General features: G+C 45.0%; 1 protein-coding gene across 1 annotated transcript in view; it reads left to right on the top strand.

Annotated features, from left to right (window-relative positions):
• LOC135392096 (uncharacterized) overlaps window positions 1-13,117 on the top strand; it is a 145,093-nt gene that overhangs the window by 126,072 nt on the left and 5,904 nt on the right. Inside the window, exon 2 of the mRNA XM_064622763.1 lies at window positions 6,334-6,486. Within this exon, the coding sequence (XP_064478833.1) occupies window positions 6,334-6,486 (153 nt within the window). The remainder of the gene's footprint in view (window positions 1-6,333; window positions 6,487-13,117) is intronic.

Raw genomic sequence — 13,117 nt, forward strand, 5'->3', positions numbered from 1 at the left:
AACCACATTTCTTTCTGTTAGCAAAGTTATCCCCACTTACTCTGTAGTCAATAGATCCGTGCTACAATTTATCGCACGTCTCGTCGAGTGGGAGCTGATCGTCGAGTGAAATGCTCCAGTTAGACTTTTTTTTTTTTTTTTTGAGGCGTCGATGTCTGATTGCTAGCAATGTGGTGACGTCATTACAAAGTGTTAAAACAATATTTTTTTTAAATAAAACGGAGCGACCTATGCGAATGCAAACAAAATTAATACTGAACAAGAGAGAAACTGGTGTTCTGAGGCTGGAACAAACATAGAAGGGACAGATACAAACAAGGCCTCAAATTGCCTAAGAAATCAAAATTCATCACATTCATTCAAAATTAATGTTGTTCGCGACCGTGCATCCTAGTTCCCAGTATATTAGCATTGTGCCTAATTAACTAATTAATTAATTATGTAATAATAGCTATCCGACTTTTAAAATAGTATTGGTTTAAGAGCCAAGGCGTCAATATGGGAAGTTGTGGAGTACTGCCTCGAGAAACACCCGATTGAGGTGGTTCCAACGAGCTATACGCTTTGTGTGTCTGGAAAGCTTGCCGGAAAATCCAGGGAAAACCTCAGACAGCCCAGCTGGGCGTAATGTTCGTCCCCCGCCTCGCAGACCTTGTCATTACCTAGGGGTCACTAACGACGAGCTGTCGCTGAATCCGCTCGGAAGCCCTGTTTGTCTATTCTTCGGGCATTCTTTCGGTTGGTTTCAACCCTTCTGCAAGTTGGCTTCATCTCACGCTTGACAGCTTCAGGTGAAGCGCGCTTTACAAATCTGGCACATGCATTATTTCGGTTGGTGGCGGTATTCTGCAGGTTGGCTTCGTCTCACGCTTGAGAGCATCGGGTGAAGCGCGCTTTAAGCGTTAATTGAAGCGTGCTCTACAGGACTGATATGCAGATTTGGAGTCGGCTTCAACTAACGTTCGCAAACTTTAAGCGAAGCGTGCCTGATGGTAGAGAACGGCGTAAAAGCAGAGTCAGGTCCGCGATGGAAAAAGCACACGGAAACTTTCTACATTTATTTGGTTCGAGCTTCGCGCGTTACAAGACTGTCGTGTTCTCTGCAAGTCGGCTTCACCAGACGCTTTCGTGCGTTAGGTGAAGCGCGCTTTACAAGACTGACATCCAAACTACACTCTTAAAAATGAACTTCACCGCATAGCACGCTCCTAGCCGACCATAATCTCGAATGATATCGTTATCTGCCCTGATTTGTTGAAAATGGAGGCGTACGCCTTTTTTGTGACACTTATGCTGTTCATAATTGTCACAGAAAAGGCGTACGCCTACCGTTTCCAACAAATTAGAGCAGATAACGATATCATTCGAGTTGATGGTTGGCTAGGAGCGTGCTATGCGGTGAAGTTCATTTTTAAGAGTGTAGTCGGCTAAATCTCGCGCTTTTTCTTCCTGCCCGCTCAACATTGTGTCCACACAAACAAGCGAATACCCTCATCCTGAAAGCACAAAAGCTTCACTATACTTTTCTCATTGTACCGACATGCAAAGAACAGTGAAGCTTTCTACATTTACTTGGTAGAAGCTTTCTCGTGGTGGACCACGCTTCGTCAGGTACAGCTTGGGACAAAAGTTTACGGAACACCGGGGCGTCGCATTTCTCCAATGGAGCGACAATCTAGCAGCAAAAAGGAGTGGACATACACACTGAGAGATGGATAGAATAGCCTGCCACCTGTTTCCTATTTGATCGCTTCGTGATAGCCAGCAGGGAAGCGCTCCGATGAAGAAATACGCAGGTGCCGTGTTCCGTAAACTTTTGTCCCAAGCTGTACCAGACGGAGTACGTTTCAATTATATTTCGAGCACTTTTGCTGTCGCTCGACCTTTGCGCCATTCTCTGCTTCCGTAGTACCGACCCAATATTTCTAAACCATTGGCATCCAACGAACATTAATAGCGAAGTCGCTCCAAATAAAGCGGTAGAAAGGCACTTTCCCCCCAACGCACTCTTTTAAATGATTACAAACTTTCGCGAACTGTTTATCATTTTTTTCCATCTTTTACTTCCTAAATGTCGTGGCCGGATGCTCTTGACTGATGCCCAGCTCCTAACGGCAGGTAGATAAGGCACCTCGCCTAGAATCAATACTCGGCCTGACAGAGATGAAGTGCTTTCACCAGAAAGGCATCGATTCCAATGAAAGAGGGAGAGAGAGAGAGAGGCATGTTTCGGGATGTCGGTATAGAAACAAATAGAGAGGAGGAAAGAAAGAAAAGATTGATAAGAAACAGAAAGGGGAGGAGATAAAAAGCGACGTGCCAGCCCTGTGATAGTCGCGCCTTTTTCTGTCGCGTAAGAAAGGAAGGAGCAGAGATAACAAAAAAAAGGAAAAAGAAAAACAGAGAAGGGGGCTGATGAGAAGGATTGCAGTTTGGATCATGCTTTTCGTTATCGTTTCCTTTCGTTCCACGTTTTTATTCCCTCCGGTAGCATTGTGTGCTTTGTTTTCGTTTTGTCTCGATGAACGGTTGACGGAACAGATGTCTCTTTTGTTTTTTTCATTCTTATCGCGTAGAAAGTAAACCAGTTTTCTCGTTATCTTTTTCTGCGTGTGCTCGCAACAGAATTGCTTAAATACTTAAAGGAGTACAGAGGGCCATCCAAAAAAATTTCAGATTAAGACATCTGATGGAAGTGTGTGTGTCATTATACGGAATAGCGCGAAAGGTTTTGATGTGTGCAATTTGTTTCCCAGAAAAAAACTCACATAAACATAGCTCCGCGCCTTCACCCTTAACTCGCCACTCCAGCTACAACGAGGATGAGGAGGTATGATGGCACGTCACCGATGACGGCATAAGGAGACTCGTTCTGGTTTGCTGGTCAGTGGGGGTCAGCGCCTTGTCCCTTGGCCGCCGTAAACCCGTTTCGCCAGTTTTCCCGGAGAATTGGGGATAGAAGGAGCGGCCGAAGCATTACCGAGCAAGGAGACATGCTTTATCAGAACTTACGCCAGCGAGCAGATGCCAGCGGAGTAGCAGACAACATTTCTCTAGGCCAATCAGCGAGCGTTCTCCTTATAGCGTCAGCGTGAGGTTCCAGGCAGATCACAGGCTGGTACTGCTCTTCACCACCGTTGCGCATGGTCGCTTTTTGCGGCGTATTTTAAATTCAATTTCTGCGATAATTATGACTCTGTGGTGTAAATTACTTCGCATGGTGCATCTTACTGGCCTACTTAACAGTTTTATAGGAAGAAAACTGGGTGTTAAAAATGACTTCTGTGCTACTTTAAAAACAAAAATTAAAATCTATGTTCCGGTATCTACCTGGGGTATGAAAAGACGGAGATTGTTGACACCGTTAAATCATTAGGTGCGTATTTTTCTGCCACGACGAAATGGGGTCACCATATTCACTCTGCACGGTCAAAAATATCAACTGCAATAGGTACGATTTACAGGAACAAGAAACAACTTACCAGTTAAAGTTATGTTCACACTCTATTATGCTTTGATACTAGCTCAGTAACATAAATTATTGTGTCCTTGTGTGCATTCTTTCCCGCAACTGCACGACTGTTTAATAAGTATAGTCTTATTTCTATCCATCACATTTACCAATATGAATTATCACTGATCCATAGAAAACAAACTCTCGAAAATAACACAACCTAGCTTCTTTGAGATAAGCCAATCTGTCACGACCTGCTTACACATATATTCGTCGGCACCGGCTAACCTGGATTATCCCAAAACGTAGAAAAGACTACAATATACACTCCCTGCTTTGCTGAATAATGTTGATATAGATCTACTGAAGTCCTCCAAAAGATTGGTTAGAGAATACTTCTCAAATTAAAACTAAAACTGTTTTATAGTGAACAAGAGATAAACTGATGTTCTGAGGCTGGAACAACATAGAGGGGACAGATACAAACAAAGCCTCAAATTGCAGCCTCAATCCAGAAGATGTGGGTTCGATCCCTACAACTGGCTAACCTTTTCAGTGACTTTCATCTTTCATCGTTGTTTTATAGTGCCTTCCCGCTGTGCTATGTACCTTTAAAAATAATGTTGTTGTTATCTTGACGCAAGTTTGTTTGTGCTGCTACTGTATGGGAGCAGATGCCTCGTCAAGTGATGCCTCATCAAGTCCTTTCTATGTCTGCTTCGCATCACTCGTGTGATCAAATAAATACTATTATTATTATTATTAGTAGTAGTAGTAGTAGTAGTAGTAGTAGTAGTAGTATTAGTACAGCTTGGGACAAAAGTTTCCGGAACACAGGAGTGTCACATTTCTTCATTGGAGCGACGCCCAAGCAACAACTAGAGTCACTAAATAAGCTACGCTTCGAAGCTTATTTAGTGACTCTAGCAACAACCAGGAGCAGACAGACATACTGAGAGATAGACAGAGTAACCGGTCACTCGTTTCTTATTCTATCTGTACGCCATATCTAGCAGGGAGCCGCTCCGACGAATAAATGCACCAGTCCCATGTTCCGTAAACTTTTGTCCCAAGCTGTATTTGTGACGTCTCTCGTGAATTGGTACATACATAATACTATAACTTGGGATTTTACGTCGCGAGACAGCTGTGATCTCTCGCGGACGTGCTCACGTAATTGTACACATACCACGTCTGTCATCAACTTCCCGGCGACTCTGGGCGCGTTAATAACCGGCAACCTTGCAATCAGGAAGCAGATACGTCACCGACTGATTGGTCGTAATTTTAATAATTGGGCGTGCGATTAAGTGAAGTCACCCGTGTGATAAACCTCGTAGTTATCTTGGCGTGTGTGTGAGTAGTGCTCATTTCGGTGAAGCTCAAACTGCGAATCTCAAACGATGACGTGCGTTGTGTGCCACTTCACTCAAAACCATCGGGCTGCCTGAATCTCCATCGGATATTCCGCGTCCGTATTTACAGTTCACGCATGCGTCGTACGCGATAAAAATTATCTGTTGATATAGGTGACGCGGGGAACGATAAAACGGCGTGAACAACGAGAATCGGCCGGGGCTGGCCACGATTAGGGACGACACAGACGCGTAAGTAATCCTCAAACGCCCAGAAATTAACGAATGAAAACAACTCCCAAGGAAAAGAGGTGCTGACGCCAAGAATCAGAAGACCCAGGTTCGATCCCTGTCATCAGTACCTCTTTTTCCTGAGTTGTTTGAACAATAAAAGACGACGAAGAGCAAAAAAGGTGTTTACAACATTTGTAAATTGATGAAGCAGTGTGAATCACAGTGATTATGACTCAGGTTGTGGCTTAGCTTGGTGTTTTCAACTTTGTTACTCTTTCCCTGTGACTCCTCAGCATGAATAGTGACACTGCTTTAACCCTTTGCATTCTGCTTATTTTCAAAAAAATTTCGTCCTAAAAGTTTGTTTAGAAGGAACATTTGTAAATTAACAGTTAAATGCACATCCACCAAGTTCCATCCGAAGCTCTCCCGTAATTCTGAAGTCAGTCTCGCGAGCCGCACAAAACGTTATCGTAGCCTTTTGAGTCTCCTTCCGAATTTATAGTGGAATTTCCGGCGAGTAACACTGGCCGGAAATGGCGTGTCTTCCCAACATGCGCGCAGTTCTGAATGTGGGTCGCGTCGTTTTCATCATTATGGTTGGTTTCTTCGCATAACAGGCGAGCTCTGCAGGCAAAGCACGCTTTACGACACATTGGAAGCGTGACTGGTTTTGCAAAGTCAGTCCAAGGTCACAGCGACCACGGTATTTTTAATTCGGGTCTGCTACACGTGGACGTACCATCGGAAGATGTCGAAAAGACATTCCGAGTGCACTAAGGAAATGTGTTGAGTGTCCTTCTCTATCTTGAGAGTCCTAGCAAATGCAATTCGAACGAATATGTTCCTTCTGATCACTTCAGAAGGCATGAAATGTTGGAACGTGCGCATTAAAATGCCCACCTTAATGCATTCAAAGACTACGTTGTTGCGTCATCAGTGCTATAGCGTTAACGTGATCTCTAGTTAGTTGAAGGTGCCCTCAAAAATCACTGTCATCGTGATTGGTGATGATAATGATGGTGTTTTGCTGACGCCGATGGTGATGCTATGATGAAGGTGATGACCACCAGTAGTGAATGTCTCTGTAATAAGAACTTGATGAAAAACGTCATTGAAGAAGATAATGAAACGCAACAATACTTTGGAAATTGTCCCGAGTGGATGAATATGATGAGTAATACTCGAGGTTCCAGCGTTTTGCAATTGCTTTTATCACCACGGTAGCGGTACTTACAATGTACGAAAAAAAAAAAACTGAGGTGGTAAGCACGAGTTTTACTTCCGCAGATGGCAACCGCAGTGGACGAGGTGGAGGCAGCACGGCTAACTACCACAAGATGGCGGGCGACTCGACAGCGCAGCGGAGGCCCGAGGAACAAGTGAGCGATTACAGCAGCAGTGACTGCGAATCTGACTGCGAAGGATCGGAATCTGAGTTTGGTAGGTGACGTCATTGCACCGGAGGAAACGAGATCATTATACCGTGCCATTGGCAATGCACTTTGGGAGTTTTTCTTTCTTTATGAGTGTCAAAAAACAAAAACAAAAATGCTTGAAATATAGAATAGCCCATCTACTCCCCCCTTCTAGGACAGACTAATGTCTATAATCCGTGAGAGTTGAGGACAAAGAGGCAGAGACTCGGGAATAAAAATAGAAGACCATAGAAGCGTATAGTTACTGATAAAGACGCAGTTGATGAAACTGTGATACTTAGAGAAACCAGATACTGACAAAATGCAAGACCACTGGCACAAAAGGTCAGCAAAAGTGATGATAATATTAAAACGTTGGGTAGTGGTAAGAGCCGAGACAGTTAGAGAAGTCTGATTACTGACAAAGTCCCGGGACACTGGCAAAAGTGAATGGCGCATTCAGCTGGTCGTTTTCGTGCAGCGCAGTGTGGCGTGGGTTCAGCCACCACCACCTACACTCTTAAAAATGAACTTCACCACATAGCACGCTCCTAGCCAACCATCGTCTCGAATGATATCGCTATCTGCCCTGATTTGTAGAAAACGGGAGGCGTACGCCATTTTTGTGACACTGTTCATAATTGTCACAGAAAAGCCGTACGCCCCCGGTGTTCAACAAATCAGGGCAGATAACGATATCATTCGAGGTGATGGTTGGCTAGGAGCGAGCTATGCGGTGAAGTTCATTTTTAAGAGTGTACACTCTTAGAAATGAACTTCACCTCATAGCACGCTCCTAGCCAACCATCATCTCGAATGATACCGTTATCTGCCCTGATTTGTTGAAAACGGGAGGCGTACGCCATTTTTGTGACACTTGTGCTGTTCATAATTGTCACAAAAAAGGCGTACGCCTCCCGTTTTCAACAAATCAGGGCAGATAATGGTGTCATTCGAGATGATGGTTGGCTAGGAGCGTGCTATTAGGTGAAGTTCTTTTTTAAGAGTGTAGATACAAAAAAAAAGCCTTCTTATTCGCCGACGTGACGTTACAACTAAGAGTCAGCCAATCAGGATCGTGTTTTCAATGGCGACAGCCAATAACGAACGAGCTTTCAGCGGTCGCAGCCATGGACACGAACCACCGTCGTCTGCGAGTAGTGATTGAACGACCCCGCGTACTAAATGGAAAATCTTTAAAATATAGCGCAAAACGATCCCATATCTTTCTCGAGACTGATTTTCTGAAAAAGCGTGTCCCATTTTTTTGTCTACAGATTCAGGTCTCCAGGTTCCAAGTTAGCTGCATTCATTTGCGATAACGAGACAATAGAGAGGTAGCAAGCGAGCTGGTGGTATAGATCCATAACATAAAAAAAAAACGAGACTGGGGGACAAAACCACGAAACCCTGATGTCTGTGTTGTCGTTTTTTTATCCCCCAGTCTCGGGTTTTTTACGTTATTGTTCATTTGCGAGTATACTTGAATACGCAGAATGGCGATGCGCAGTAGCACACTCTAAGAAAAAAAGGAGTACTTTTACTCCTTTTGGGGAGTAATTGCATTGCCACAAAAAATAGTCCCTTTCGGGAGTAAATGCACGGGAGTAAATGAATGTCACAGAGTGAAGACCGCATTTCACGCGCTGTTGTAAGAGTCCCAGGTACATAATTGGTGCGCATGCATGAAAATACTTTGAGGCAAACCGTCAACCGTGATATATCGAGTGATATAAAATCTTGCGCCATACTAGGGCACAATTTGCGAAGAAAGATGCGCTAACTGTTTCTTACTCTGTGTGGCTGGAAAATTGCTACGTTGTCTCAGTTATACAGCCTTATGTCGTTCAAATTGACCAAGGGCACATATTTACGTAGGCTGTCGCATTCAGGAGACCATTCGCAAAGTTTAGTGACAATTTGCAGTCCTGGGGAGTAAATGTCGGGACTAAATGTTGGGTTAGGGGAGTAAAATGGGGAGTAATTGCAGACTAGGGGAGTAGAAGCTGCAATTACTCCCCGTATTACTCCTTTTTTTCTTAGAGTGTTCTGACTCTTAATGTCCACTTAGCGAAGCAGGAAGAGGAGGCAATAAGCAGGCCTTTTATATCTAGATGGCGTTTGTTCAGCCAATAGAAACGACCGAAGAGCGAACGGGAGGACCAATGAAATGCGACGCATGCCGGATTGAAGCGGCTGTGTGACATGCGCGCTCGAGTCAGTGCAACATTTTCTGCACTACAGCGACCAGTGGAATTCGCCATTATACACTCTTAAAAATGTACTTCACCGCATAGCACGCTTCTAGCCAATCATCATCTCGAATGATATCGTTATCTGCCCTGATTTGTTGAGAGCGGGAGGCGTACGCCTTTTTTGTGACACTTATGCTGTTCATATAATTGTCACACAAAAAAGGCGTACGCCTCCCGTTTTCAACAAATCAGGGCAGATAACGATACCATTCGAGATGATGATTAGAGGCGTGCTATGCGGTGAAGCACATTTCTAAGAGTGTAGATACTGAGATCAGTCCAGTTCTGGCAACGCCCAGGTACTCATAAGTGTGCGGATACTGACGAGCGCCTACACTCTTAAAAATGAACTTCACCGCATAGCACGCTCGTAGCCAACCATAATCGCGAATGATATCGTTATCTGCCCCGATTTGTTGAAAACGGAAGGCGTACGCCTTTTTTGTGACACTTATGCTGTTCATAATTGTCACAAAAAAGGCGTACGCCTCCCGTTTTCAACAAATCAGGGAAGGTAACGATATCATTTGAGATTATGGTTGGCTACGAGCGTGCTATGCGGTGAAGTTCATTTCTAAGAGTGTAGGTACCGATAGAAGTTACCGTATTGATAAAAGACGATACACTGGGGGGGGGGGGGAATACAGATACAGGTATACAGAGAAAAGCGCGGATATTGACAAAAACCCGGATGACACTGGCAGAAGAAGTCATCGATTCACACCGCTCCCTTTAGCTGAAGAACTTCGTCTTTCAAGTGGTTGCGGAGACCATCTCCATCAACAAAAATAAAGAAGAAAAAGCTGATTGATAGATCTGTAGAAAAAAGCTAACGCTACGCTAACACAAATTCGCACAATGAGACTCGATACAAAGTAGCGCCGTGTTTCCGTATCTTCATTTTCGATGTGCGCGTACTTTCCCTCTCTTTTATTTATTTATTTATTTTTTTTTCACTTTCCCGTATCCTTCATTATTTATCTCTCTTTGCGCAATATACAACACCCCCGCTTCAACACCCAAACGACTTATATGTTCAGAAGTCCCCGAGGAGGAATCCATCGTCCCGTCTTTTAACGCGCAATCCCCGATACAAAATCCAATTTCTTGCCCGCCAGGCAGTTGCGTCGCTTCGGGGATATAGAACCGGTAAACACCTGTGTAGTATAAACAACAAATTTGTCTCAGAAATATTTTTTTTTCCTTCCCTCTCTAAGCGCAGCTTCTAGGATTATAGATGAAAAACGACTTCTAAGACGCACGAGAGACTGTCGAGTAGTCCTCTCATCGATTTCTTTCGAGGAAAATTCAATTGGCACTTATGGTATAGGGCTGCGCCGCAGTTTGACCGATTTTTCTACTGGTCGTGGTGCTTTCTTCTTCGATTTTTTTTTTGTCGTTGTATTTTTCTCCCCGCTCTTCTTGGCGCACTTCAGCCTGTTGAGTACACAAAGTACTCTAGCGCCGCGTTGCAACTGTAGCTGTGTGTGGTGCACAGGCACGCACAGGTGAAGAGACGGCAACAGGAAGGGGCGATAGACAGGAGGAGTTTAGTATGCGTCCAGGGCCGACTTCAATGGGAACTGCGCCGATACCCGTCTTGAAAGCCTGCCTGCAAACCGAGGGAAACCTCAGATAACACACGAGGACGGATTCGCTCCCAGTGCCTCCAGGTCCTCGGAGCTGCCGAGCGTCAGCTGAAGTAATATCTACATTTAATGTCCATTTAATATTTGCTTCAGTAGTACTCCCAGTAACGACGCCGCAAAGCGTTAAAAATTGCCATCGCATTTCACGGTTTACCACTAGAGTCATCGCGATAAACTGTCGAAAGCATAGAGCTCTCTTTTGTATAAGCCCATTATTATTGTACGTTCGAACGAAATATTACATAAATCATTGTAGTAACGCGAGTCCGCTGCGGAGTATTGGAAAATCCCTGAGCTCCCTTTTATTACTCATAAACTGCTCGCGGAACCACATTAAATATTAAAGAGCGTTCGTCGAACGGGTAAGTAGTTACGAAAAGAAGAAGAAGAAAAGAAAAAAAATTATAAAACTTTCTGTTATTAAACTTCGCGTCCAGCCGCTTTAATCGGCTCGAAACTCTGTAACTCATTGGAGCGGAAACTGAAAACTTCTAAATATGAAAAAAAAAAAATATTAAAAATGAAATGGGACCAAGAAATGAAGTAAAGCCGGAAGGCATGTACTTGATAAGCCCGGGGTATATGGCTTTCGTTCTTTCTTTTTTGTTTTGGGGCGTTAACAAGGCAGCGTTGGCATATATGGAGAGAAGGCAGCAGCAAGGAGTGGGAGACGGAGGGTTTAGTGTACGTCATGGGCCGACTTCAGGGGAAAACAGTGCCGGAAAACCCGGGGGAAATCCCCCAGAGAAGCACAGCAGGTGGTGAGATTCGAACCTTCGAGCTAGCGCCGATGTACCCACCGGTCCACGCAGTGGCGGATCGAGGGGGGGGGGGGGGGCGATCGCCCCCCAAAAAAACGTCAGTTAATACATTGGATTTGCCTCTCTCCCCTCGCCCACTACGCGATTCAACAAAGAACCCCTTCCCCAAAGTGAGAGTCTAGATCCACGCCGCTGGTCATAATCTCAACGGCCATATATCCCATCATGAGACAAACGGGAATTATATTAAATGTGAAGTTACTTATAGAACAGCGGCGGACGAGCTGGTGGACGTTTGAGCTGTTCTGTTCTGTGACCGTCTCTTCTTCGTGACCCACACGCAGGCTTCTCAAGCAGCAGAACATTTTTGGCCTAATAGTGGACGAATATTGGCAATGTCGGGCCAATATTGGACCAAGATTGGTCCAATATTGGCCCGAGATTGGACCAATATTGGTCCAGTATTGAACCAAGATGCTGTGCTGCTTGGGATCCTTCGAAGATAATGAGTCGAGTAGTTGCTTCCCGTCATCTACACCACTTCAGTTTCCTTAGAAGTCGGCCCAGGACGCACATTCCCGCAGGGCGTTAGTCGTGTCGTTGCCCGCCTCTGTGAGACCGACAACGGCGAGCACTTTCACCACCACCACTACCACCACCACCACACCTTCATTGCACATGCATATGTGCAATGGTGACGGGAAACGTGCAAATTGAAGAGTGTCGACGTTTTGATCAATTCGTGTAAGACGGATTGGTGGTGGTTGCATTTTCTGCTCCGAGACTATCTTGAAAGGCATTTCTGCAAACCGTGCATTGTCCGCGAAAAATGTCAGGACGAATACTGCGCGGAGATCGGAAATGTGAAACCGGCAGCAGTGTGGTGCACTATCCTGATCACACATGGTGCAGTAATATGCAAAATATGCACGCACTATGCTATGCTATGCATAGCTGACATGGAGTACCAGTTTTTTAAAATATGTATGGAGTGGAGCACCACGGTAAACTTACACGATGAAGTATAGTATGCAAGATGTACAGGGTAGTGTACTGTGCTGAACACTATACTACTACGTTAAACTTACAGGCTGGAGCAATATGCAAGGCATGCAGGTGCAGTCCACACTTACAACAACAGAGAGGCGAGTCTCAGAAATCTAAACGTGAAAGTTTCATTCAGAAGCACGAAGCCGGCCCAGGACGCAAACTAACCCCCCTCCCCCTGACCGACACTCCTCTCTCCTTATGTCCACGTCTGTTCGCCGCTCATATAGCCATAGTTGCTTTTCGGCGCATATTCGGAATGGAAAAAAATCGTCACAAAATCAGCGGCTAAGTGGATATAGCACTCGCTCGTTGGTGAAGATTGGAAGGTAGTGGGTTCGAATCCTGCCACCGGTAGTACTGTCTGACGTTTTCGTCGCTTTTGCGCGAGACTTTCCGGGCTGACGTTGGCACAGTATACCCCCTTGAAGTCGGCCCTAGACGCACACAAACCTTCCCCCGTCTCGCGCTCCGTTCTTGATATCATTTCCATCTCTTCACATCTGTACAGTGCTGATAGCCACAGCTGCGTCGCGGTGCTAACGCTGAATTTAAAAGACACACAAAAACAAAAAAACAACAGAGGATGGTGCCTTTCGAAGTACCGACTGTTCTTGTTTTGTTTTTTCGTTTTTTTTTCTCATTTTTTCCGTCTTTTCATTCCCTTCCCGTCATGAAAGGAAGAGCCACCCTCTCTTCATATGTGGTTCCGGTGACCCGGCACTCCCTAAAACAGCGTTCCCAACAGGACGCTGCGAAAGCTGACGCGACCCTTCTCAACTTCATTACTGCGGCTGCCGCAGTCGTTGTTGCCCTCTTTTCTTGATAAACGACTCGCGCAGACAAGCGCCGGTTTCTTATCTGCTCTTAGTACCAACAACCTTGTGTACAGCAAGTGTACGTGGCGACGATGCGGGACAAGAAGATTACCGTGATTTATAAAG

The sequence above is a fragment of the Ornithodoros turicata genome, chromosome 4 (assembly GCF_037126465.1).
Source record: "Ornithodoros turicata isolate Travis chromosome 4, ASM3712646v1, whole genome shotgun sequence".
Lineage (NCBI taxonomy): Eukaryota > Metazoa > Arthropoda > Arachnida > Ixodida > Argasidae > Ornithodoros > Ornithodoros turicata.